The 27,580-nt window shown below is 52.6% G+C and overlaps 1 protein-coding gene across 2 annotated transcripts; it reads right to left on the reverse strand.

Annotated features, from left to right (window-relative positions):
- Positions 1 to 737: 737 nt before the first annotated feature.
- Positions 738 to 5,934, reverse strand: Krt5 (keratin 5). 2 transcript variants are annotated; one of them, XM_052747542.1, is made up of 10 exons: positions 5,653 to 5,934; positions 5,336 to 5,595; positions 4,572 to 4,786; positions 3,773 to 3,833; positions 3,569 to 3,664; positions 3,286 to 3,450; positions 2,783 to 2,908; positions 2,212 to 2,432; positions 1,434 to 1,468; positions 738 to 1,033 (listed from the first exon to the last, which is right to left on the reverse strand). In XM_052747542.1, exons 1-10 carry the CDS (start codon positions 5,882 to 5,884, stop codon positions 738 to 740), a joined length of 1,707 nt encoding a protein of 568 aa, XP_052603502.1. In that variant the 5' UTR covers positions 5,885 to 5,934. The 2 variants fall into 2 exon arrangements, with proteins under 2 accessions (XP_052603502.1, XP_052603501.1); XM_052747541.1 differs by having other exon boundaries at positions 5,336 to 5,934.
- Positions 5,935 to 27,580: the final 21,646 nt, after the last annotated feature.

Raw genomic sequence — 27,580 nt, forward strand, 5'->3', positions numbered from 1 at the left:
TCCCAGCATCTTTTAGGTCCTTTGGAGTTCTGTGCCAATAGAGTCTTCATTTACCAACCTCAGTTCAACCCATTTGCCATCTGTTCCTTACCAATCAGCCTGCCTTAAATAGCTCCCCCTTCAACACTGCGCTCTGAAATCAACCTGAGTGTGACTCAGTGGACACTCCCCTTTGTGCCTTGTGGAGACTGCCTCGCTGAGCTTCCACAACCTCCTGCCTGCCTCGTGGAACCTGTGGACCATCCATGATGCCACTCCCCGTTTCAGGCCCTCCTGTACCCCCTGGGAATCATCAAAGAAACCGAGCACACATGGACAGGTCCCACCTTGTCTCTAGGATAACTGTAGACCTGTAGAAAACCATTCTACTCAGAGGCTTATATTATAAAAGCATTTTATTGAACACACTCTGGAGGAAGTCAGAACCAGAATTAAGGTGGGTGTCAGGTTAGGGATTCTGTTTTGGTGGCTGACATTCTGGAAAACTTTGGATGTCTGTGTCATCGAAGACCATCTATAGGTACCTAAAAATTGACTTGCTGCAAAATGTAGAACTATGGCATGGGAGGCCAGAGGTTGGGATTCATTCCCTCCTGGGAACCAAAGCACGTGGTTCTGCAGTAGGTGTGGTCTAGACTACTCTCCAGAAAGAGTAGGCCTGGTTGACCGCCTAGAAGAAGCCATCTCCATGGGCCTGGGGCTGCCCACGAGGGCCAGGGTCTTGCAGCGGGCTCTTCTTAGCTCTTGAAGCTCCTCCGGGAGGAGGAGGTGGTGGAGACGAATTTGACGCTGGAGCTGCTGCCCCCACCGCTGCCGAAGCCCACGCCTCGGCCACTGCTTGCACTGAAGCCAGAGCCCCCCACACTCAGCCCGCCGCCCAGACCAACGCCCCCACTGCTACTGGAATAGTAGCTTCCACCTCCGCCTCCGCCTCCGCCAAGACCGCTGCCAAGGCCGCCGCCAAAGCTGCTGCCACCGCCAAAGCCAAAGCTGCCTCCTCCATAGCCGGAAGAGACACTGTTGGTCACCACAGCTGTGGAGAGGGAGGAGTGGGTGAGACGGGTCTGTCAGATTTATTCCACACAGCTAGCCTGTTTGATCCCGCCTGGGGTAGAATGTATCCCTGACCTTTTTACAAAGTAGCAGAACGGGCCAGAAGAACTAAATTACTCAGTTGGGGTCCCTGACAGAAAACCAATGACATAAGAGACAAGGCATGGGGCCCGGTGCTTGGTAGAGGCAAGGATTAAGGACAAAGCTCAATATGTATGGATCCTATAGGAGATCGAATGGAGCTACGTCCACCTCATGTCCCTGCCTGTGTCCGTCCCGCAACTACCTGCTTCTCACTATCTGGTAATCATTTATTAGGATGGGGAATGTCTGCTATCTAGAAACAAAAGGATTCTGAGTGGACACTCTAGGTTACTTACAGATGTTGACTGGTCCAACTCCTTCTCCGCTCAGCCTGAAAGACAAGAAGTGGGTGTAAGGGTGAACAATCTCTCCTCCAAAACAGCAAGGCTGTCATTGTCATGGTCAGGGTCACACCAAAGCCAGGCACCTGCCTATCTCTAAATTCCTGTAAGTTAGAAAAGATCACGCTCTCTGGAAGGACTGTCCCCAGTGAAGAGGATGTAGCCCAGAGCTGGGCTGTCAAAGGAAGATCCTAATTCCCATTCTCCTCCACCCAGTTTCTGGAAGGTGTGAGTAAGCAGCAGTGATAATATGAATATGCATAAAGCAGACTTTGCCCTAGGAGCCCTCATTGTGCAGGAGACCTCCGGCCAGAAGGAACCTCACAGTTAGCAATGCCTGTGCCAGAAAAAAATAAAGAACACACAGCAGTTTGAGAACCCAGAGGAAATGAGTTTAGGTCAACTGGAGTAGCCATGAAAGGCTTCCCAGAGAGAGGAGAATAAGGATGACAAGGAGTGTGGCGTGGACACCGAGGTCTAGAAAAGAACATGAGCAAAAGCAGAAAGAGGACACGGTGCAGGACACATCTGCTGAGGGTCTTGGTTGACTGAGGGGGGCAGAGGGCAAGAGAGTAGAACGGGGAGTGAGCCAACGGCACCAAAGCCCATGGCACACCCACGTGCCAGACTGAAAGCGGATGATGTTCAACCATTTGTGTGTGATTCTGGCACTCCTCACCAGACTCCCCTTCCTCAAAGGGGAGGCCACCTCAGGCACGTGGTGTCTGCCCACCTGCACTCCTCGCCCTCCAGCAGCTTGCGGTAGGTGGCGATCTCCACGTCCAGGGCCAGCTTGGTGTTCATGAGCTCCTGGTACTCGCGCAGCAGCCGGGCCATGTCCTGCTTGGCCTTCTGCAGGGCCTCCTCTAGCTCGGTCAACTTGTTCCTAGCGTCTTTGAGAGCCAGCTCTCCACGCTGCTCCGCATCAGCGATGGCATTCTGCAGGTTGGCACACTGTAGAGAGAAAAGGAGCAGTGGTGACGCTGCAGAAGCGGAGCTGTCCAGACTGTCCGTCCATTGGTGAGCGTCTAAGTCAGATATACCAAGCCTGGAGCCGTAGAAAGAACTCAGTACATCCTGGCTGTTATAAGTGGCAAAATATGGCAACATTGTGAATTGTTCCAGCGGTGTGTACACGTGAGTGCGTGCATGTGTGTGTGCATGTGTGTATGCATGCATGTGCATGTGTGCGTGTGTGTGTGTGTGTGTGTGTGTGTGTGTGTACGTGTGTCAAATGCAAAGCAAAAGAGATCTCTCATCCTAAGTCCAGGACCTTCTTTTATCCTCTTTTAATTCCTCCCTACCTGCTTCTTGACATTGTCAATCTCAGATCTCAGCCTCTGGATCATCCGGTTCATCTCAGAGATCTCATGCTTGGTGTTTCGAAGGTCGTCGCCATGCCGGCCAGCTGTCTGCTGCAGCTCCTCATACTAATGACACAGAAAGAGAAGGAAGGCAGTTAACACAGGGTGGGATGCACTTTTCCCAAGTCCACAGGCAGGAACTGTCGAGAGGTGGTAAGTGGTGGAGCCCTCTAGGGGCTGGGGCTGGTTTGGGCCTTGGCAAGATGGTGCTGCTCTTAAGTAACTTCTTGAGAGTCTCGGTCCTCCTAAAGGTACTGCTGTGAACTGCTTCGTCAGTTCCTGGGGTTTTGTGGAAAATAAGAAAGCTGACTACTTTGCAATGTGTCCCAAGTGGCCTCAGTAGTCCTGGGAGTCCTGTCCTTAGCATTGCTATGGTCTGGAATCCTAGACCCCCCTAGACAAGTGCATCCTCTCACTCAGGGGACATTCGCTCAGGCACTCACCTTGGTCTGGTACCAGGACTCAGCCTCTGTTCGGCTTCGGTTGGCAATGTCCTCGTACTGTGCCTTGACCTCAGCGATGATGCTGTCCAGGTCCAGGCTGCGGTTGTTATCCATGGACAAGACCACGGATGTGTCTGAGACATGTGTCTGCATCTGAGACAGCTCCTAGAGGGACACTTGACGTTAGTCACCTGATCCTGTTATTTAATGAGTTCCGTTCAAATCTCCCATTTATTGTATCATAGTAAAATACCCACAGGAGAAATTTAGGTTAATTGCTCACCGCATCAAAGAACATCTTCATAAAGTTGATCTCGTCCATGAGGGCATCAACCTTGGCCTCCAGTTCCACTTTGTTCATGTAGGCAGCGTCCACATCCTAAGGAAACAGGGATGGTTGCCATCCAACAATGTGCACCTGCCTTGGACAGCTCCGCCCCCAGGAGAGCATAGCCCGGGGCTAGGGTTCTCTTCACCACACCCTTACCTTCTTCAGCATCACAAACTCATTCTCCGCAGTGGTACGCTTGTTGATTTCATCCTCATACCTGGTGGGAAAGGGACAGGAAGTGTTAGTCCGATGACAAGGGCCGGGTAAAGGCTCTCCTGCTGCAGTCACTGTGAGCTTGCTTTCACACTGGAAGGAGGCCGCTCACGTCTCACAGGCAGACAAGGGGGGCGCGCCATGACCCCTGGGCAAGTCCTTACCCTGGGATATGCTGCCTTCTTGGGAACTGCCTGCCAAATACTCACTCTACTATCACTATGATTCACTTGTTTCAGCAATGACCCTGTAGGAGTCGGGGTGCAGCTCAGCAGCAGAGCGCTTGCTCAGCACGCACAAATTCCTGAGTTCTCCACCACCACCAAGAACACACAAAGAAATAGAGCACCAGCAGCCCGGTGAATCAGTAGCCGATCTGTGTGGCTACAGCTGGGTTCTGTCACCAGTTCCTGTTCTGAGTAGAAACTATCAAGGGCCATGCTGTGTATTTTGAGGGCACTGGGAGGAGAGCCCCAGAGAGTGAGGGTTCCAGGATGGCACCGTTCACCAGGTGGTGCTAGGGGCACACACTGCTACCCGGGGAAGGTGAGTGAGCGCTTTATAGAGGGGCTGAGTCTGGGGCTGGAACTTTCTAAACAGAGGCTTAGAGCTTTTCCTTTGTGGTGTAATGTGCATGCTTCTAGCCTTCAGGGAAGACAGAAGAAGCCTCAGTCTGGCTATGGAGCATATCCCGGTACAAGGAAGTCCCCCATGCCTCTCTTTCCTCCACATTACAACTCACTTGTTCTTGAAGTCCTCTACCAGATCCTGCATGTTCCTCAGCTCTGAGTCCAGGCGGCCCCTCTCCCCCAGGATCCCATCCAACTGCCTCCTGAGGTTGTTAATGTACTGCTCAAACAATGGATCCAGGTTCTGCCTCACAGTCTTGGTGCCCTGCTCCTGCAGCAGGGTCCATTTGGTGTCCAGGACCTTGTTCTGCTGCTCCAGGAACCGCACCTGGAGGGGCCGAGTGTGAGAGGGAGAAGTTTGGGTTTCAGGCTTCTGTGACATCTTTACTAATGTGCCACTTGTCACATGCTGTCCCACCAAATCTTGTGCTCAGTGCCTGGCCTGTGACCTGTGGGGGACAATTGGCAGCGAAACTCTCAACATCCTCCCTGTAGGGAAGGTAGATCCCTCGTGCAGGGCACAGACAGCCCAGTAGTGGTTGGCTGGAGTGTGGTCCAATTCACTGGGGCTGGAAAGCCTCCCAGACTGCCTTACAGACACCTTAGCCTCTGTGCATTCCCGTTATGAGAGACACAGAGCTCATATCAGCCCACTGAAATCAGACACCCTTAAGGGGCAACCTCTGGAGGAGAGGAACTCTGACCCTGATTGCCAGTTGCCAGTCTAACTAAAGAGGAGCACCAAGCCAGGACAGAGTCAACTAGAAACAATGGCCGTGTTTGAGCAAAGCCTAAAGTATCTTCCCTCCACATCTGCCTTTGGCATTCACTCAAGTCTACTCCTGTGTAGGCTGCTCTAGAAAGAACTACATCTCACCTTGTCGATGAAGGAGGCAAACTTGTTGTTGAGGGTCTTGATCTGCTCACGCTCCTCAGTCCTCACCCTCTGGATGGTGGGGTCGATTTGCAAGTTCAGGGGGGTGAGGAGGTTCTGGTTAACGGTGACCTCTTGGATGCCTCCAGGGGGGCACACGGGGAAACCAGCTCCCCCATAGCCACCACCAAAGCCAGCTCCACCACCGAAGCCGAAGCCACTACCAGCTCCACCGCCGAAGCCAAATCCGCTGCCAGCTCCTCCTCCAAAGCCAAAGTTGCCTCCAGCACCAGCGCCAAATCGGTTCCTGAAGCTGCCACCGCCAGAGCTGAATGATATCCTTTTGGAGCCCCCCACATTGTACAGGCTCCGGCTGCCATAGCCACCTGCTCCATAAGCACCCCCAAGGCTGACCCTGCTACCACCACCACCACCACCACTGCGGGACACCGAGCTGAAGCTGGTACGAGAGACAGACGGAGTGATGGCCGAGGCGGCACTGAAAGAGCGGCTGCCCCCACTTCGGAAGGACACACTCGACTGGCGAGACATGATGGTTCCCGGAGGAGGAGCGAGAGCACTGGGCGCTGGTAGTGGGGAAGGTGCTGGTGAGGTCGGTGGCTCAACAGGACGCTGTGGGTGGCTCTGTTACTTAGAGGCTTCGAGGCCCCCTTTTATCCCCTTAGAAGTGGGTTGGGCAGCAGAGCTGTCGAGCTGTGAATGATTAGTGGGCTGGGCATGCCTGGGGGGCAGCTGTGAGCTCACCCAGCACACCTGCACAGTGGTGTGGGGTGCAAACGCTCCTCCCAGCAGGCTCTGCTCAGTTAGAAATAAACCTTCCTTGCAGCACTGGTGTCCTGGCAGTCAGTTGGGAGGTGGGGTGGGGTCTATCGTCTCTTGTTGCCACAGGATCTGGGTGCTGTGTGTAGCCTAGAAGGATGCTGGGAAGTAAGGGACATTTGCCCATGGCCACTGTCCTAGATGATCCTTACGGAATCAGTGACACGACCCACTGTCCCAGCCTGGTTCATTCTGCCTTGCCACCTTAGGGGATCTGGTCCATCAGTGGGGCAGAGTGGGCAACGATCTGCTCTTCTTACATTGGGCCGTGCAGCGGGTGCTGCAGAAACCTGAGCTCTTGGCAAAGCAATCGATGGCCTCACATTTTGGGTATGTTCCAGAGAAGTGGGGTCCAGCCCTTCACTGCACTGAGCTTTCTTTAAGAGAGGTCCATTTACCCCAGACACCACTCACTGGGCAGGTTCTCCTGCAAGATTCAGACCAGAAAGGCTCCCTCAAGCCCCCAGCTTAACAAACAGAGGAGAAAGATCCCCTCACCCAGGCTGTACACCGCTGAGCCCTCTTTAAGGCCAGACCCACCGCTCCACAGTTCCCCCTGATATAGCTCTCTGTGTTCCCTTGATGTCCTTTGTCCTGGGCAGGCCCATGGGGGAACTTAGTAAACCAGCGACCCCACTTAATCCCTTACAAAAAAAGTCTTGACACTGGCCTGGCAGCCAGGTCTCTCTTGGTGGGGAGCTGCTCTGCCAGCTTCTCCAGTACCCCCCAAGCTGTGTTCCAGCAAGTTCTCAGTTATTCCAACAGGGGAGAAGTGAGTCATCGTATCTGTTGATACAGGCTGAAGGCCGCCGCAAACACATACCTGCAGGAGCTTCTAATCTCATCAGCAACATGTTGAGAATCGGCCGGCCTGTTATAACGGGGAACCACCCTGTTCCAGGCAGAGGAAACTGCTGTGTTTCCTCTACCTCCAGCCCAAAGCCTCCTTCAGGGCCAAAGGCATGGAAAATGGAATTTTAAGTCTGCAGACTGACTGCCAGAGAGACTAGACAGAGCAAGTCGGGGGGACCAGGCAGCTGGCACAATAGCCTGCCAGTTACAAAGAGGAGTGCTCCCAGAAGACTCTCCTGCAAAGCTTGTGGGTATCGCCTGTGGCACCATGTGTAAGGAAGGGGATTCAGGTTAGATTTTAGCAAATGTCTGCCCCACACTGTGCCCTGTCCTTCTGGATCAGGATTTGAGTGGGATCCCCTCTCTGCCTCCTCCCAGGGGAGAGCAGGGCTCTTGGACCCTGTTTGTCTGAAGCAGGAGGAGCAGTGGGAACTGTCACTATGTGGGAACTGCCGAGGGGTCACATTCTCAAGAGATCAGGAGTCAGACACGGGAATCTCTGCGCAAAGCCTAAGGTTGCCTCGAGGAAGCCAAGGCTGCAGAAAATAATTCTTGAGCACCGCCGAGGGTCTGCTGAGATGGTGATGGCTCACCAGGGGCTGGGCTGAGAAGCCTGCTAATAGGTAATCCTCCCTGGTCAAACGGACCTGGCAGGTCCTGGGCAACAGGCATGGGTGTTTCTCCGCCTGGAGGGTCTCTGAGACCCTCAGAGACTACGCCACTATTAACCTTTTGTGGTCTTTTAGAGACCAGGTGTGAATGTCCCGAGACACACTGGGGACCCTCATCCCTAAGAATAGCTCTTAGCTTGAGGCAGGTATCTGGAGTATCCTGGCAGGTGTGCCCCTCCTTACTGGAAAATCACTGCCAAGGTGTGTCCCACCAAACACACACACAGCATTGGGTACTGTCTCCACTGTCTTTCAGGAAGATCCACCCCTCTGGAAACATTGAGGCATTCTCTTTCCCCCATTCAGTCTTTGGTGGCTGTACTGTGAAGGAGGGCTTGCCAAGAAAGGAGTGCATTCTGGCTGGTCCGAGAATTGCTTCAGCAGCCACACTCAGAGCCCGGGGCCAGTGACCGGAGTCTGGTGGGTGTCAAATAGCTACAGCAGGGTGTGTTGGGGGCCTCACAAGAGAAGCAGTGGGAATCCCCATGGTAGGGAGGGTGGACTCTCCCGCCTCCAGACCAGTCAGGTATAAGTAATAAAGAAACCTGCGGAGAGCCAGGCACCAGCTCCTCTGCTGAGCGGGAGACCCACCCCAGCTTGGAATGAATCCCTGTGGGCAGGAAGAGCAGGATCACACTGAGGCCTGGACTCTCCTGCAGGGCACTCCCAGGACATGGTCAGACAAGTCACTTAGCCTCTGTTTTCATTACCAAAACCCCATGAAGGGCTGAGGGGTCCCCAGCAGCAGACCTTCCTGTCAGAGGGGCAAGTCACAAGACAGGTCCTCTCACCTCTGTCCTGGAGAACATACAAGGTGGGCCTGTACTGTGATCAGAGACCACCTCACAGGCTCATGGGTGAGAAAGAGGTAAATCCATTAACACCTTCCCAGAATCCTCTCCTCGGAGCCCACACTCCAACCTGTGTGTCTTTGAGCAAAGATACTTAACAGGAGATAGTAAGATAAAAGAAAGTCAAAGACAACGGTTTTGCTCATGTCCGCCAGGGCATCTCATCAGCTTCTCTGTGAACTGCAATCCTCTCCTGGGTTAATTTGACAGGGTCCCCTCCACCAAGTCCTTCCCCTGGCCTCTGAGTGAGGCCTTTCCATCCTTGTTCTGAGTCCCAGAGACCTGCCCATCTAGTTCCATCCCTGGGACCACGTCTATAGGGCAAGTCTTTGTCCTCTTCAGGCAGGACACCTTCTGAGGACGGAGCGATGCCTCTTCGTGCTATGGACCTCCCTCTGCTCCTTCCTCTCCTAGCTAATCCTGGATAACATGCTGGGGCCTTTGAAGGCCCCACATCCTGCCCTAGCCCCCAGGAAAGAAAGCAAACGATGAGGCCTTCATCTTTGCGGCGTTTCCCTTGAGTGTTCTCCACAGAAATGTAGGGAGGATGGCTGAGGTGTGAGTCACCCAGTCATCGGGCTGTGGTTGGCAGTCCCATCCAGGAGCCTGGAGCCAGATTCACAGGATGGAGCAGTGAGCCAGCCCAAGACAACTCTTCACAAAGCCTAGCCTCAGGGAGGAATTGAGGGAAGAATTTTCCTGCCTCCACCCAAAGCTCCGGGGTCCTACCCCTATGCCTCTGAGACCCACTGTGGGGCTCAGCTGGATCCTCAGGATTGCAGGGCATAACTTGTGTGTGTGTGTGTGTGTGTGTGTGTGTGTGTGTGTGTGTGTGTGTGTAACTGGCCATGCTGTAAAGTTGGGAAGTTTGGTGCCCACCCCCCAGCAACACAACCATGGTTGCCTGGTGAGGCTAGAAACCATGCCAGATTATCAAGGACTCTCGGACCTGAGTCTAAGAAACCGAGATAGAAATGCAAATGTCCAGAAATAAAGCCTTGGTTTGGGTTGAGCTTGGAAGTCGAGACGTCATGACTAGAGTCAGAGTCACAAGTGAGCCCCCCTCCACCCTTAGTGTTGAATTTCCTTATCTAAGTACTTTAATCGTGACCTCACTCTGGGCCACATCTTGCCCCTAATATAACCCTTGAAATATTCAAGAGCTCTGGACATGCTGTCCAGTCTCTCACTCCACAGTTCCCTCCACGGACTCAGGAGGAAACGTACGTGAGTTTGTTGGAAGGGGCCATGCCGGCTGAGATTTTAATGCTGAGCTGGCTGGGTAAGCAGGAAGGGTGGGGTAACACATGGGGGGCTGTGGGGAGCAGCCTTGGCCCTGTCCCTCAGATTTCGCAGGCGATTGGCAGACTAGAGCTGCAGGACTGAGCTCTCAGTGTTTCTCCGACAGGCCCCTGCAGGCCTCAGGTGCTCTTCCTTCTCTTCAAGGGTGTTTTGCCAGTGGCGTGCATACCAAGTCTTTGAAAATCCCCCTTGCTTGGTTGAAACTGCAGGCTGGAAATCAACAAATACTTTAATTAGTCAGAGGGGCTAAAAACAGATCTACCTGCCCAGCAAGAACCTTTGGGCTTTGCTTTCCCACAATGGGAGGGCTCTCATTTTTAGACAAATAGAGAGGAATTGCCGGGTTCTGGCACTGTCCCCACACACATTTGTGCGTCTGAGATAATGTGCCATGCCGCGCGTTTTTTCCTGTTGGTTTTTGTCTTGTTTTTAACCATTTTCTGCATGTTTTCTCTGGTCCTCACAAGTGGACAGGAGTAGGTGTTAACCGCTTCTCCAGTGGAGAGGCAGGGCTGTACTGCCTGTGTGCCAGCCTGCATCCCTGTTCGTCAGAGCCATCAAGGGAAGCCCCTCACACCCCTAACCTCGCACATCCCTTTCCCTCTTCTCCTTTCTGCTCCTTCTGCAGACGCCACACTGGGGAGTGGAATATAGGAGCTGCCTTCTCGGGGCTTCCAGCTAGCTCGTCCCAAGAGGCTAGGTGCCGAGAAGGGCCTGTGTCCCCCACCTGCTTTTCCTTGACTTTGGATGAGTTCCATTCAGAGGTTGATTCAGCACAGGGATGTTTCCAAGGTCAGGAAAGGAAATCTGGTCACAGCCAGAAATGATCCCTTTCCCCAGCTTCCCTCACACTAGACTTCGGACAGTCTTCAAGGCTCACTGATCCCTTGCTGTCCTCAGTCCCACCTTCCACCCACCCTCAGTTCCTGTCACACGTTCTACTACCGACCTCGCTTTCTCAGCTGCTTGACCCGGATATCACTGCCAAGGGTTAGCAAAACAGGCTAAGGTTTTGAACACAGAAATCAAGGAAAGAGAGTAGGCTGGGAGACTGGCAGCAACCACTGAGTGGGGGCTCCTTCACCGCGTGTGTTTTTGAGCCATTGTGAGTGCCAGGCAACGGGTACTGCTGGACTTGGTTGTGTGTCTCTGACATTCTTCAGCTTCTTCCAGACACTGTGTGAGCACAGGGGTGAGCTTCTGTGTAAGCACAGGGGTGAGCTTCTGTGTGAGCACAGGGGTGAGCTTCTGTGTAAGCACAGGGGTGAGCTTCTGTGTAAGCACAGGGTTGAGCTTCTGTGTAAGCACAGGGGTGAGCTTCTGTGTGAGCGCAGGGGTGAGCTTCTGTGTGAGCGCAGGGGTGAGCTTCTGTGTAAGGACAGGGGTGAGCTTCTGTGTGAGCGCAGGGGTGAGCTTCTGTGTAAGCGCAGGGGTGAGCTTCTGTGTAAGCGCAGGGGTGAGCTTCTGTGTGAGCGCAGGGGTGAGCTTCTGTGTAAGCGCAGGGGTGAGCTTCTGTGTAAGCGCAGGGGTGAGCTTCTGTGTGAGCACAGGGGTGAGCTTCTGTGTGAGCACAGGGGTGAGCTTCTGTGTAAGCGCAGGGGGGAGCTTCTGTGTAAGCGCAGGGGTGAGCTTCTGTGTAAGCACAGGGGTGAGTTTCTGTGTAAGCATAGGGGTGAGCTTCTGTGTAAGAGCAGGGGTGAGCTTCTATGTAAGTGCAGGGGTGAGCTTCTGTGTAAGCACAGGGGTGAGCTTCTGTGTGAGCACAGGGGTGAGCTTCTGTGTAAGCACAGGGGTGAGCTTCTGTGTAAGCACAGGGGTGAGCTTCTGTGTAAGGATAGGGGTGAGCTTCTGTGTAAGCGCAGGGGGGAGCTTCTGTGTGAGCACAGGGGTGAGCTTCTGTGTAAGCATAGGGGTGAGCTTCTGTGTGAGCACAGGGGTGAGCTTCTGTTTAAGCACAGGGGTGAGCTTCTGTGTGAGCACAGGGGTGAGCTTCTGTGTAAGTGCAGGGGTGAGCTTCTGTGTAAGCACAGGGGGGAGCTTCTGTGTAAGCGCAGGGGTGAGCTTCTATGTAAGCGCAGGGGTGAGCTTCTGTGTAAGAACAGGGGTGAGCTTCTATGTAAGCGCAGGGGTGAGCTTCTGTGTAAGAACAGGGGTGAGCTTCTGTGTGAGCACAGGGGTGAGCTTCTGTGTGAGCACAGGGGTGAGCTTCTGTGTAAGTGCAGGGGTGAGCTTCTGTGTAAGCGCAGGGGGGAGCTTCTGTGTAAGCACAGGGGTGAGCTTCTGTGTAAGCATAGGGGTGAGCTTCTGTGTGAGCACAGGGGTGAGCTTCTGTGTGAGCACAGGGGTGAGCTTCTGTGTGAGCACAGGGGTGAGCTTCTGTGTGAGCACAGGGGTGAGCTTCTGTGTGAGCCAAGGGTGAGCTTCTGTGTAAGCACAGGGGTGAGCTTCTGTGTAAGCCCAGGGGTGAGCCTGCTCCTTGAATCTTCTTTCAGGCCCAGGCTGGTATCCCATGTCATGTGGACGGGGTGATAGTTAATTTTGTTGTCATCTTCGTTAATGAGAGACTTCTAGAAAAATCAGTAAAGCACAGCTGGGTGTGTTTGTGAGGGTGTTCCCAGAGAAGAGTGGCATGTGGCTCACTGAACTAACTGGGAAACTCTCACCCTGAACGTGGGCAGCACCATCACGTAGCCTGGGGACCAGGCAGAGTAAAAAGGCAGAAGAGGAGGAAGGGCACACTCTAAGAACTCGACCCCCGACACGTCTCTTTGCTTCTGTTGGTGGTTTTGGATGCCAGACTGAAGACTGTTTGGCTCTTGGATACAGACTTGGACCTGTGACTGTCTAGAGTGGCTTGGAGGCCTTCAGTCTGGAACTGGGACTCCATCACTGCCCCCTCTTTTTTTCTTGAGGCATCTAGCTTCTTGGACTGAGAAGCTCTTTCTTGCTCTGGCTCTCCCACCTGCAGATGGCCATTGCAGGACTGCCCAGCCACTGACCATGCAAGTCATTCAGTTAAATCCTTTCATAACTGAATGCATATGTATACCTGTGCATGCATGTGTATGCCTGTGCATGCATGTGTATGACTGTGCATGTGTGTGTGTGTGTGCATGCATGCATATGCTTGTGCATGTGTGTGTAGGGGCTACAATTGTTCTGTTCCTCTGGAGAAGCATAACTAGTACATCCAGTGGCATGGCGGACCACGCAAAGGCTGGGTCAGAGCATCCTGCTTGAGCTGGTTTCAGTGGAGAGAATGTCCCCCAAAGGTTCAACAACTGACTTCAGCAAATCTACGCTGATTTCCAACCCTGATGCTGCAAGTTTGGTTCCTGCCTGTGTGGACAGAGGGACGGTCTGGTAACGACCACAAGTGACAATAATTCTTCTGCAATCTTCTTCTCCCCTGTCTAAATCTCATGGATCTTCTGACACTAGGGAAGAGTGGCTAAATTCAGCTCCCAGGATCATGTCACCCTTCCTCAACCCTGCCTCTCCCCCTCCCACTTTTCCTTCCCCATCCCCCAACTCTCAGCTCTCCTGGATCAAAACACAAGAAGAAACCCCAGACAGTGAGTGACATATGTCTGAGGGTCACTAGACAGGCACCTCTCTGAAACCCTGACTTCCCATGATCCTCCAGGAGCTCAGATCATAGGAGGGGGCTGTGCCTCAGTTGCATTTTGTGGTGCAGTGGAAGAAAGTAACACCCACATTTACGTCACACTGACTGCCAGACAGGATCCCCTCCTCTAACCTTCTCAAGCTCAAGGAGGGTCTATTGTTGTCTTATGGACTGGAAACTGCTGTCCAGCAAGGGTGAGGAGCTGGTAAGAGACCACCTCCCTACGGGCTCGCGAAAGTATGGCCCTGAAAGTCCTTGTCTTCACCACTGTGGACACTCAGGTTGTTGATAAGTAGCCATAGTGTGGCTGTGAAGAAGGTGACTTGTCAGAGACCCAGTCAGCTTGTGAGGGCAGCAAGCACGGGGGCATCCATGTCACGAAGCCGTTAGTGTGTCTCAGCATCACCAGCAAACTGTGAGTGAAATAAGGGGCCAACTTGGAGGAGCCCCCTCCTCTTTTTGACTTCCAGAGTCAGGGAAGGGCGTTTGGGACGCTGGGTCACACTTTCAGGAGATGGATGTGGTCTTCCACTACACCCCCAGGGGCTAAGCTACTGCCTCAGATGGGCCAGACTACACAGGGGCCTCATCGAGATTGGCTGGCTCCCTGTGTGACCCTACCTCAGAGAGAAATCGATGTCGTTTCATTCAGTTGTGTCCACCGAGCCTGGCTTCCTTCAGCCCCTTTGGTGATGATGGCTGTTGAGTCATGACTAGGCACCTGGCACTGTGCTAAGACTCACACACCTTGCCTGTTCACTCAGATTATCCCCAGAGGTAGCAACCACCTCTTACTTACTGTCTATTCCTGAGCCACGGGAAGGGCTAGACTTATGCAAGGTCATGCTGCTGCTGTGCAGTGTCAAGATAGGAACATAAATTCAGGTCTGGCTTCTAGAGCCTGAGCCCTTCCCCAGACACCGTGCTGGTGCTGAGGAGACCCCGAAGATCCTTACACCATCTACTTATCACCATCAGCAGCCTGACACCAAAGCTACCTTAGACACACATCCCACCTGAGCAAAAACAATGTGTTCTTCTGAGAACCAGTTTAGAGGCACATCTACCATGCCAACACCTCTTCCTGAGCAGACTGGGTCTTTAAGCCCAAGTCATACCCAGGAAGAGGTCCTAGGGGACCACTGGGGTCACCATTACTGCAACATCCCTGCAAGATGGAGTGTCCCAGCTTTCTAACCTATGAGTCTTCAGTGCTATCTACTGACCTGTCAGAATTCCCAGACAGGGTCTGTGTGCGCCAAGGAGCGAACAGAAGCTCCATTCATATGACCTTCCCCACCCCCACCCTGCCCTGAGTCTCTGACATTCCACCTGCCTGGGAATACCAACCGGTTTCATCCCACCCATCACCCTCACCCTCCAGTCTGCCCCAGAAGGGATAAGACTAGAGAAACACCAGCAGCCACAGGTGCCTTGAAGACAGATGGCCAGACTCGTCTAGACCTCTCAGGCAGTCTCCAGCCTGCAGCTGACCTGGACACCCCAAGGGCTGGGCCCCCTCACTTTGGCATCAGCCATAACCTCCTTGCAAATTGGCACACTGCCCTCGGCAGAGAACAGTAACACGTTATGGTCTGCAAGGGCTCAGACATAACGTGGCTCCATTGTTCTGAGTCTGGAAAATGATCTCATGCTGACCCTGAGAACTGAGGTTGCGCTCAGTCCCTCAGGGGAGTGGGGTTCTGCTTTGTTCAAGAGCTCATGGTAGCTCCTTCTTCATCTTATTTTCAGCTCCTCATTCCTCCGGGCACACCTTCCTCGCTGTCTCCCTACCTCCTTCAGTTGGCAGAACAATAGCCCCCAAAGATGTCTGACATCCTACCCGGTGGAGCCTGTTAATATATTAGGTTCCAAGGCAAAAGGAGACAAAAGCTGTGAGTGGGATTAAGGCTGCTAATCCACTGGTCTTAAAGGAGAGAGACTATCCTACATCATCCAGATGGGCAAGACCATCGTAAGCCTCCCTGAATGTAGAAAGGGGAAACAGAAGAGGTTAGAGTGATGCCCTGTGGAAAGAACACAGCGCACTGTGGCCGGTTTTAAAGAAAGCAGAAAGGCAGCCCACTGGCCAAGGCGTGCGTACAGCCTCTGGAAGTTCCAAGGTGGGGGGCGGGGCAGAGATTCCTCTAGAGGCTCCAGAGGGGACCAATTTTGCTAACAATTGATTTTAGCCCAGCAACACTGATTTCAAACTCAGGCCTCCAGATCTGTGTAATAAAATTATGAAGCTTTATCACTGAGTCTGTGGCAGTCTGTTACAACAGAGACCTTCTCTAGACAAAACGTCACTGGCCTGATTCAGTTTCCGCCAAGAGAGTCAAGCCTAAACCCTTCACACTCAGGCTCTTTTCACCCATCTTCGGGGTCTTTTCCCTGCCTCTGTCTCTCAACCCTACATGGCCCTCCTTTTCCTGAAGTCTACCCCTCACTCCTCCCCTCAAGAAAGCTGTCCTTCTACCAGAGTCCCACTTTGCCCCTCGAGGACCTGAGTAGGTCTAGTGAAACAGGGTGACTAGGTAGCGCTCACTGTCTACAGGGACTCCTCTGAGGTCCTGGGGTCTTAGTGCACTGAGATCGGGTCAGTGCTACCAGATTAAAAGCCCTGAGTCAACCTGTCTCCGATTGATTTTCCCTCCAGACTCCTCCACAGCCCTAAGATGAGAGTCGGGAAGAATACTGAGAAAGGGGGGCTGGAGGACCAACCGTCCTTTGCCACCATCTGACGGGAGTGAGCCGACCAGCCCAGGCCTCTCCATCCTGAGTTCTTGCCTTTTGTGGATGGTCCAGCCTGTCCTCACCTCATCTGCTTTTCTGATGTTTCCAGGAGATTCGTCCCTTAGCACCCCAGTGGCTTTCTTCCCTGGCCAACCGAGTGTGTCCTCACTGTCTGCCTGCTTCTACCCTTCGTCACCTACTCTACAGAGGTGTGCCAGCCCACCCAGGAAACACTGTGTGACCCCGCCTATGCTCACCTCTTCCATACCCTGGCCTCCTTCTGAGATCAGTCTTGGACGGGGACCTGGGAGCAAGTAGAGGTCTCCATCGTTCATGCCCCAGCCTGGAAGCTGAGCCCTGCTCCTCACTTACAAGTCTCAGGCCTCTTCTCCCACCTAACCAGCAGTCCCCTCGCTAGCACTTTGGAGAAGGGTAGCCTGTAGAGGCAGGGTTAGCAACCAGGCTGACTTTAAACCTCAGCTGGCATGGGCAGGTACACCTGCCTCACAGTTAGGGAGGTGGCTGCTGAGCTTCTGTAATTACACAACCGAGTGTCTGGAAACCGCAAATGAGCACCTAGAAATGAGTAACAGTCCTTAGAGGTGAGAGGGTGAGGGTGGAGAGCAGCAGCAGGCCGCAGGAGGTTCAGCCGAGGTGCCAGTCAGGGGAGGAAGGAGGAGGGAGCTAAAGAGCTGGGGTAGCACCCACTTAGAGAAGGAACCACTTTTATCAGCGCCCCACCCCCACCCCCAGACCAGAAGGCATGCCTGCAAAGCTCCCACCTCTAGGCATCTGCCCCTCCAGAGTCCTGGGGCCTTGTCTGGCCTCCTGCAGCTCCTGCCCCACCACAAGACCACATTCGGCCTCACTCCAGCCCTCCCCTTCTTTCTGCCCCCCCCCCAAAGTCCCTGGTTTCTCTGCATGCCCTTAGGGCTCTCATAGCTCCAGCCTTGGCTCTATATCCTCAGGTGCCAGGAGACACAAGATGAAGGCAAGATGACCTCTTGCCTGCCTTCCCAGCATGCACCACAGTGTGTAGCAGAGAAGAATGGTTGCTAGCCACCTCTTATGGCTAAGCATGTCCTAAGGCCTCTCTGGACCTAAATTCCTGAATTATACAAGATGAGGTGTTAGTAAGGTTGTGAAGTAGGCTTAAGCAGGGAATAGCTCCAGGAACCCAGCTCGCCATCGGACACAGAGAAGTTCCTCATAAACAACAGTGTCTGGCACTGTTCTGTTCTGCCTCAGCATTCACCTCCCACTCCCGTCTCCCTCTGCATCTTCCCTGTTCCTGGGCCTTCCTGCTGACTTTTGATGCTCAGCACTTGGCCCAGGGGCCTGGGAGTCCTGAGTCTGCATCCTGCAGGCAGGAGACTCTATATGATGTTCCCAGATGCTCTTTCCCCGCCCTTCCCTGGAGATCCCCCTAGCCTGTGCTCAGGCCTACGAAGGCCTCTTGCCCTTCAGAGCACAAGCCCTTTCTGCGAGCAGCTCCAGGCTGTGTGCAGACGGAGGTTAGAGCTTGCGGATTTGCTGAGGACAAAGGCAGGGGTCAGGAGAGAAGAGGGCCCGCTGGACTCTGGGGCTCCCTCTGCATGGCCACATCCAGGTCTGGGACTCTAAGGAACCAAAGAATAACAATCACTCCACAAGAGCCTGGCCCCTCCTCGACCACTGACTGGGAACCTCTAAGATGAGGATCCCAGGGCAGCAGGTGTGTCTGGGTGCTCTCACTCTCTGGAACTCCAGGAAACCCACTGGCTGTGTTCTGCCTCATGCTTCAGGCCCCCCGGGCCTGGGGCCCAGGCGGAGAGGAAGCCCCTGGCTCTCTCTCAAGCACATCCAAGGCAAAGCCAGGCACGCAACGGCCTAGACCCTTTCTCGGGCCTGTGAGCTGACTCATCAGCTCTTTTGTCTTTCGGAGCATTTGGGAGGCATTCCCCCTCTCCACTCCCTCCTGCCCCCCCCGCCCCCCACCCCCGCTCATCTCCCAGTCCATTCCGTGTTCTCTTTGTTAAAACCTAGTATCAAAACAAAACCCTACTCCTATTGCCTTTTACTTTTCCCACATTTCATCCCTCTCCGAGTTTCCAGGGCCATCTCTAGCCGCTGAATCGGTGCGATAGAAATGCTACCCCGCAATGTGCTATGGCTCATCTCTTTCGGGTCTATGATTGGTGACATCATGCTTGTGGCTTGATGTCACTGTTGTGAGAATATTTACACCAAGGGAATTGGAAAGTATTATAAACCACAGCTTGGTTTACCCCTTTCTTACTCATCTAGAGCTTCATCGTCTAACACACACACCACTATTCCCACCTAGCCAGAGTCAGCTTGGAAGGGGGAACCTTATCTGAGAGAACGCTCCGTCAGCCTGGCCTGTAGGAAAGACTGTGGAACATTTTCTTGATTACTGATTGTTATGAGAGAGTCCAGCCCATTGTGGACAGTGTTACACCTGGGCAGATGGTCCTCAGCTAGCCATGAGGAGCAAGCCAGTAAGCAGTGTTCCTCCACGGCCCCTGCTTCAGTTCCTGACCCTAGTTCCTGGCTTGAGTTCCTGCTTTGACTTCTCTTCATGATGGGGAGGAAGCTGCAAGATGAAATAAACCTTTTCTTCCCCAAGTTGTGTTTGAACGTGACATTTATCACAACAGAAGGAAGCAAACTAAGCCATTTGGCATGTGTCTTCGTTAGAGTTTCTATTGCTGTGAAGAGACACCATGATCACTGCAACTCTTACAAAGAAAATGTTTAATTGAGGTGGCTCACTTACAGTTTCAGAGGTTCGGTCCATTATCATCATGATGGGGAGCATGGCAGCATGCAGGCAGATGTGGTTCAGGACTGAGAGTTCTTATATGTTGCAGGCAACAGGAAGTTGACTGAGACACTGGGCAGTATCCTGAGCATAGGAAACCTCAATGCCTACCCCCACAGTGACATACTTCCTCCAACAAGGCCATGCTCACTCCAACAAAGCCACACCTCCTAATAGTGCCACTCCCTATGAGATTAAAGGGGCCAATGACATTCAAACTACCACAGCATGAAAAAAAATGTAAACCATACCATTGCTCATGTTTATTATATATTAAAGTGATTATATAGGTACACATATAGCTGGTGAAGTATGATATGCTTGAATTAATTTCACTTCTTTCTTTTGTGTGGCTATTAGAAGGTTTAAAATCTATTGGACATCTCTACCGAAATTAAGTGACAGAGAAAATGTTAATAATGTATACTAAATTTAAGTATGCTGGGACTTGTAGGTAGTATATTATGAATACTGATAAAATCGGCAAAGCAGTCTTCCAGTACTCAAAACTTTGTCCACTGCAGCAAAGAGGTCTTTCACATCACTGGGGGACAGCGGAGTCCCCGCTTTCCTCTTCACTGTTCTGCTTTCATCTTAAGACGAGAAAAAGAGGCAGTGTTGACGGAAGCCGCCCAGGTCTGTCGACAGCCACCACAGGCCAGCTGTGGCTCTAAGTGGGAAAGCACAACGGGAGCATTTTGAGGGACTGATTGGCTTTTAGGGTTTATAATAGAGAGCAGTATCAATTCTGTTTTATTTGTAAGTTATACCTTACACATCCACTATGCCAACAAAACTTACAATAAACTCGCATACATTTTTATTAGTACATATATACGTATAGATTCCAGTTTATGACAAAGGTTTATGATGGGAAAGCTTATGATAAGGCAGGGTCTCTCACTGAACCTGGGACTTGCTGACTCAGCTAGCCTGGCTGGCCAGCAAGCACCGAGGACCCCCGAACCTGTCTCCCCAGCAACGGGAATGGAACTGGGGTCCTCACACTTGCTAGCAAATACCTTACTGACTGAGCTATCCGCTTAGCACCAGACATACATTGAGTACACACTCTACCATTTGCATACAGCTTTGCAGTACAGCGAGCTGGAGGTACCACTTCTTTACCATCGTGGTCACGTGGCTGGCTAGGCAATGCAGCTCTCTGCCGCTACCCAGTATCACCCAAGAGTATCCGCGCTAGCTAGATTTCCATTATTACATAACAAGGTCACAGAGAAAACCAACTTTTGAAGAAGAAAGGTTTATTTGGGCTTATGGTTTGGGGGGGTTTCAGCCTGTAGTTTTTGGAGCCACGGCAAGGCAGTATAGCATGATGGAAACACGCGACGAATAAAGCTATTCACACCAGCAGCCAGAACGCAGAGGGAAAGAAACAGGGTCCCCAAACCCTTCTAATGGTATACCCCGGTGACCTTCCCATTAGACCCTGCCTCCCAATGGTTCCTCCATTGATAGCCACGCCTTTAGTACATGGGCCTTTGAGAGACATTGAGATCTAAAGTATAACAACAGCGTGCAGGATGTCATTAGGACATGAAAGCCTCAAAATTTAAAACATGAAGTAGAATTTCTACAGACTACGTAGTCCATTCACTGGAAGTCTGGGGTCTCTCTGCATGCATCACGGGTTATTGTCAGCAAGTTGCTAAGGTCACCAGCACCCCTTACTAGTCAGCACACCTGTCCCCAGCCTCCTCCCATTCCACGGGCCTCCTCTTGTGGCTGCAGGAGATGGTCTCGCCTCATCCTTCACCTTCCAGGTCTGGGGAGCCTCAAGGCCTGGAGGCAACTCCTGTCTTCTCCTACCTTTGTTCTACCCAGAGCAGCTCATGCTCCATTCACCTGCCTTGGCTCCAATCCCAGTTTCTAGATGCCTGCCCCCCATAGTCAACCACAGTGGGTATGTTGTTCCGCAAGCCTGATGTTTAGCCCGAGTTCTGCTCGCCCACTCTTGCCATTGGCTGGCGAGTGCTGGCACACCCGGTCCTGGGAATGTCAGGCGGTGACTTGGTTTCCAGCTTCCTGCCCACCATTCCTGGTGCATCAAAGACAAATCAAATCAGAGGGGAACTAAGCCACAAAGAGAGGACTCTGTCTGTGCGCAGGTTCAGAGAATTGAAGACACAATTTCTCAGACCTAGAATTCATCTGGTGACAGTTCTGTCCTAGACACACTGTATAAGAAAATATCAAACCACCAAACTGTGCCCCCCCACCAGAGACTCTCAGGACAAATGGGTCACACTGACCAAAGACTTACAACTAGCATCCCTGCAAATCGTGTGTTAGGAGCAAGCTAGTTTAGGTGGTGATTCTGGGCACTTGGACTGAGAAAGAAGTCAGGAGGGGTGTGTGTCCCACTGTGGTGGCAGAGATGGAGAAGAAAGATGTGGCTTTGAGCTCTAAGTTAGCCCCTGGGGTACAAGATGAAGGAGAGGAGGAAACAAGCCCCCCGAATTACTCACAGTTTTTTTGGATAGCTTTTGTTATATATGATGATGATGAGGATGATGATGGTGATGATGATGATGGTGGTGGTGATGATGATGATGGTAAGTAACATTTACCGCACCTTTACTGTGGGCCTGGCTCTTTGTGTCTCCATCACAGCCACTCTAAGAAACAGCAATGACTGTTATTACCATTACCGTTGCCATCCTCACTACGAAAGAGGAGGAAACTGAAACAGGAAAACCAATGGACTTGGTGAGGAGGTGGCCCTGAAGCATCAGGGTCCAGAGCCCCAGCCTCCCTCACACTAACTCTGTCCTCATGAACACTGTTGCTCCCGGCATTCACCAGCTTTTGCTCTTCTTCTGCGTGCTTCCCCTACCCTAACCTTTTTACAGCTGCCCACAAATGATATGGTTGACAGTGCTGTCCTATCCCCAGTGTGTAGAGGACACTGAGGTACGTATTCAACACGGCACAGCTAAGGCAGCGCACACACTCAGTTACTTTACATGAGTCTGGAACACTAAGGAAATCAAGTGCAGTGCTGTGCCATACAAATAACTCTGCTCCCTTTACATACACCCTAGAAAGTGAAGTGGCTTTCTCTCTGAGGTAGTTATTACTTGTCCCCTTTAAGAAATGATTGCATTTTGAGTCCCATTTTAGCAATATAAAAAGCTGCCTCCGCACCGTGTTTGAGCCCCTAGTCTATGGCAGGCTCAGCATCTGTCTACATTGGCCCGGAGCCTCCTGGGACTGGCTCCCACTGTTCCCTGCACACCTGGCCAGGCTGGGGAAGGTGCTCAGGTATGGCAGTGCTACCCAGGACAGTGAAGGATGTTCAAAGGGTGCTGGCCCCGCTGCACTCAGTCACTCAACTGAGAAGAGTCCCTTGGTTACCCTTGATCAGGGTTAAGGAGCTCCTAGGGTTGGGTTTGACTTGTCTCGTGTGCAAAGGGGCCGGCTTGGCCTTTGTGGCTTCAGATTGTGTGGTGTCCCAGGTAACCTTTTATGAACCTGCCTCAGCTGATGTGGGCTCCTCATCCTAACACTCCCGTGTGCTTAGGTAGAGGATGGAGAAGGACCCTTCCTAACCACCCCCGCCCTGCCCCATCCAGCATCAGGGAAATCCCATGCATGATTCATCCATCTTACAACTGTTTGGGGGATTTTCCACAGTGACCCAGAGGCCCTCTATGTTGATTTGGCTGGCTCCCAAACCCCTCAAAGTCTTCAAGGCCAGTAAGGGCGGCACATCTTCCCTCTCAGGGATGGAATCACACCTAGATCGTTGTTCTCATGAATGTCTATTCATGTTCCATGCATTAGTGGGTCTACAGCAGCCTCTCTCACTGTCCATTGGTCCAGCCATGGCTGTGATTTTATTCTAGTCAAGAGTGAAGAGGACAAAAAGAGCTCAGGCAGCAATCTGGCCTTGAAGAACTCATCTCTCCTTGAGCTGGGGCCGGGAGAAGGTGATGCTGAATGAAGGTGAATAGCTGAATGAGGACCCCAGAGGACTGATTCATAGGACCTGAAACTTTTGGCCCAGTGAAGGCCAAGAGCTGAGGACTCTTGGGGAGAGGCAGGCTTCAGCTGGTATGGTGAATAAGCATAGATACCATATTAGTTATGTAGACAGGGAGCAGAAGTTACATACGAGGTAGAACCTCCCAAAACCAAGGGTGTGAGACATAAACATTCTGGGCCTCAAGAAGAGAGGAAATGTCCTTCCCGTAGGGATAGTCATGGAGGTGGTAGCTGGACATCGGTGGGATGGACTGGCCTCTCTGCACTGAAGTCTTGAAGCCCGTTCACACGCTGGGCAAACTTCCTGCTTCCTGGCTCCTTCTTGATGTTCTTGGTGCTTCTCCACTGAGAACTCATGGCAAACTCCCATCCCAGTCCCAGTCTTCTTTAACACCTGTTCCTCCAAGTCCACACACACACACACACACACACACACACACACACACACACACACACACACATACACACACACACACACACCAGCCACCCTCCCCGGGCCCACCTCTCTCTTTATTTCTTTATCCATTAGCTTTGTTTAGGCCAACATTGCCTCTGCTGCCTGGCCACCCTCAACCAAGGCTTCAAGGGAACACAAGAATTGAGATCAGATCTTGGCCTAACAACCTTACCATTGTGGTGGTGGAGGGGGGCACTGTGTGATCTAGAGTGACCTAGAGTGGCAATGTGCCCAGCCTATGGCAGCCTGCAGAAGGAAAACCCAGGGAAAGGGGGATCCAGCTCAGTGTGTGGCACCCAGACCATCAGAATTCCACTAATGGAAAACACCAGAAGTTTCAATAGAGAATGGGCAGGAAGCCCATGGGGCATCGGGAAGGACTGGGAAAGCGTGGCAGCTGGGTGGGCCAAGGACTGGCTCCCATCCTGGGAGGCAGGGTGGTGTCTGGAAAGAGTGTGGGCTGTGGAGGACAGAGCTCACTCTGTCTTGACTCCGTCACCCTAGATTTGGGACGTCTATGTTTCAGGACAAAGAACACTCACCTGGAGGGATGGCACAGGTGCTGCTGCCAGCCTGTGGAGAGTGGCCCATGGGAGTCACAGACATTAGCTTCTACCCCATGCTGGCACTCTGGGGCTGCCCACAGGGAGGGGCTGTGGGAAAGAGGCTTCATAGATGGAAGACAGGAGGTGACAGTGCCCCCAAGGCAGGCAGGTGCTCTGGGGACCTGTCTCCTTCTCTTTACCCTTCAGAGATGGCCTGTGTGATCCAGTGTGATCCAGAGCTACAGCTGGACTGCTGTGCCTGGCTTGGCCAGCTGAGGGGTGCCCCCCACCTGGGTACCTCCAGGCTGGCTTCTACCAGTACTCACAGTGGCTGCTCGAAGTCAGAGCCCTGTGGGGAGGTAACTCAGCCCACAGCTGCCCAGCATATGCTGTGAGTACAAATGGAAGACAGTGGAGTCTCTGGTCACTAGAAAGGAGGGAGGACAGGACCATCGAGGTGGTCAAGACAAGTGTCTCTGCAGCAAGGGCATGAACCAAGCATCGCGGGCTGTCACTGCTTACACCTGAGAACGGGACTCTGCAGAGAACCGAGTTAGCGCTCCTTTCTTCTCTGCTTCTCCTGGAGTCATGGCGACCAGTCCTCTACCTCTTGGTCCTCTTAGCCCTGACGGAGCCCATTGGCCCCCTTCTATCTCCTTTGGTAGATAGAAGCCACCTCACCCAGTAGAGCCATCCAGCTGCATCTCTATCTCCAGCCCGGGACACCTCGGCATCTCTGTCACCCCTGGTGATAGGTCTAGTCGCATTTCAGGTCCTTTGTGTGGTGTCGGGGGTTGAATGAGGGGTAAAATTATTTTGCCACTAAGGGAATCTGTTGTGCAGCAGGAGAAGCCTCATGTCTCAGATCCTGCCTGCCTCTCAGCCTTTCCATCCTCCCTCGCACTCCTGGACCATCCCAGCAGCAGTCTAGACCCAGCTCTTCTGAACGGCAGCAGCCACCATCAGGCTCCCAGCCTCTGCTGTCAGTTCCTCCACCTCCTTCTGCCCTGAGACCTGGGCGAGGTTAAGCCACTCCCTATCTGCCCATTTCGTGGAGTTAATTCCGACTTCCTGTGGGCAAGCGGACTTCCCATCGTCTTCCCAGGTTTTTCCCACTGAAGTCACTCAGTGTCACCACGGCTCCTGCCGTTTCCTCTGCCCTGTCCAGTTTCCAGAGCACAGTCCAGGTCCAAGCGCTCAACTGTCCAAACGGCTTGTGCCTTGCATGGAAACTTCGTTTACAGTGAGGGAGCTTAAGGAAAGTCAGGGCCCTGAATCTGAAGAGCCCTCCGCTAGGTCCTTCATTTCCTCTACCCTGGCTCCTTAGAGGGGCAGAAGGGCTTCTGACATTGGGGCATTCAGTGCTCTTAGACTAGAAAGGACTTTGGATATCACCAAGTCCTCTGCTCTTCAGAATGAGGTCCCTGGGGCAGCAGCATCTGGGAGCATGTTATAAATACAGCCTTGGGGGCTGGATGGATGGCTCAGCTGTTAAGAGTGATCACTGTTCTTTCAGAACCTGAGTTCAGTTCCCAACATCCAATCTGTGTCTCACAACCACCTTAATATCAGCTCCAGGGATTCAATACTCTCTTCTTGGCATCCCCTGCCCCGCCCCCACCACCCACAGATTATCAAAGGACTGAGGAGGCCATGGGGGAGGGGGGATCTGTGTGCATGTGCATTTATGGAGACCTGAAGTAAACATCAAACATCTTCCTCAATCTCTCCCCACTTTTTTAAAGTCTCTAACTAAACCTGAAGTGCTGGATAGACACTGTCACTATTCCTTTACCCCAAGTTATCCACAAGTCTTGCCTGGGCTCTTATCCAGCCAGGCACTCCCATGCTGGGACTTGCCATGGGGCTCACATGGAGCTCCCAGCTGCATCCTGCTCTGTCTCTGTGGCTCTAAAAAATAGACTAAGAACCCAGGTTAACTCTGTTCACATAGAAAGCTCCTATGAGCCCTAGGGCATAAAGGGACAATGTGGGGAGTCTTTACTCCCTCCTCCCCAGATACAAGTGGTAAATCAACAACACCCAGAGAAGCTCCCCACTATAAACCTGAGACATGTGTTAGATGCTCTTGACTGGAAACATCTTTTACTATCTCATTTTATTTCTTAACGTTGTAAAGGGAGTAGGTAACAAAAGCAGCAAGTATGTAAAGGACCTTTGCTAGGGAAATGGTAGGGTCTCTCTCTCTCTCTCTCTCTCTCTCTCTCTCTCTCTCTCTCTCTCTCTCTCTCACACACACACACACACACACACACACACACACACACACACACACACGCACACACGCTCACCTTGCCAGCCAAGGAATATGCCTGAAGGCTGCCTCCTGTATGTTGGGAGTTTCAAAACTGGCTCTGTGGCCTTGCCTCAAGCCACAGTCACTCTTCTGAGCTCTGTACCAGCTGCCCAACCCACTCAGCCCTTCCTCCAAGCCCCTGCTCCCTCTCCCATCCCACCTCCTCTGCTCTGTTCCAGCTCTGTACCCTTAGTCTTCTGTGTAGCCAAAACCCCCCTGCCTAGCCCCATTAGTATGGTTAGCTTGCAAACAAGTCTTTGCCCACTGACTTCGTGGACTCTGGGTTTCCATGACCCACAGATACCTTGCCCCTCCTCTGCCTTCATCCCGTCTCTAGCCACACAGCTGGCCTAGGGAATCTGTTCACTCCATGAACTCCTCCTCCACACAAGGCAAGACTGTCTTGGCAATAATCCTAGAAGGTGCCGACCACCCAGCCTCACCACGACTTACTCCACTGTACTCCAGCCTCAGCTTCTAGAAACTTGGCCTCCTGCCCTGTCTTGGCACAACAGCGGCCCAGGATGTGAGAGTCTCTAGTGAGGAGTCCATTCTCCCAGGAGACTTGGTACAGTGAAGAGCAGGGCAGCTACACAACCCACCTGCCTTCTAGGAAAGACCCCGGAACTGGGCCAGAGTTTTTGTCAGGACACAGTTCAGATGTCTGTCGATAGCCACAGACTCACCGCACAAACACTCTTCTTGCCCATCCTTCTGCCCCCAACGCCTCCTTCCAGCCTGTTCTCTGCATTCCCCCACCTGCAGCACCAGCGAGAAGCCCTCCTTCTGCCAAGCATGCTAAGACTTTGTTCATTTCTGCTCCACAGAGAAAGCCGTCACCCACTGGACCCACACAGGGCACACACACTGGCACACTTGCATGTGACTCAATGTGTGCCGTTGTGTATACATGTTCGCCTGAGCATTTGACTTGTGCTCACTGAATACTCGGAGACCAAGACGTCAGATTGCACGGTTTATTGAGGAGGCAACAGGGAGGGCTTTAAAGAATACAGGAGAAGCCAAGAGTGCCCTCTTTCCTCTGGTTCTGGGTGCAGGAAAGTGAACACTGAGTCCCTTCACCCTGAGGGGTCCCACTCAAAATGAGACTGTGCCGGGGTCGGGTCGGCTGGCCACTCTCAGTTCATTGTCTGTTAGTGGCCCTCTTGGATAGAGAGCTAGCTTCTGTCACCGGCAGGAGATGGGACAAAAGCTCA

The sequence above is a fragment of the Peromyscus californicus genome, unplaced genomic scaffold (genome assembly GCF_007827085.1).
Source record: "Peromyscus californicus insignis strain IS unplaced genomic scaffold, ASM782708v3 Scaffold_20__1_contigs__length_68692818, whole genome shotgun sequence".
NCBI lineage: Eukaryota > Metazoa > Chordata > Mammalia > Rodentia > Cricetidae > Peromyscus > Peromyscus californicus.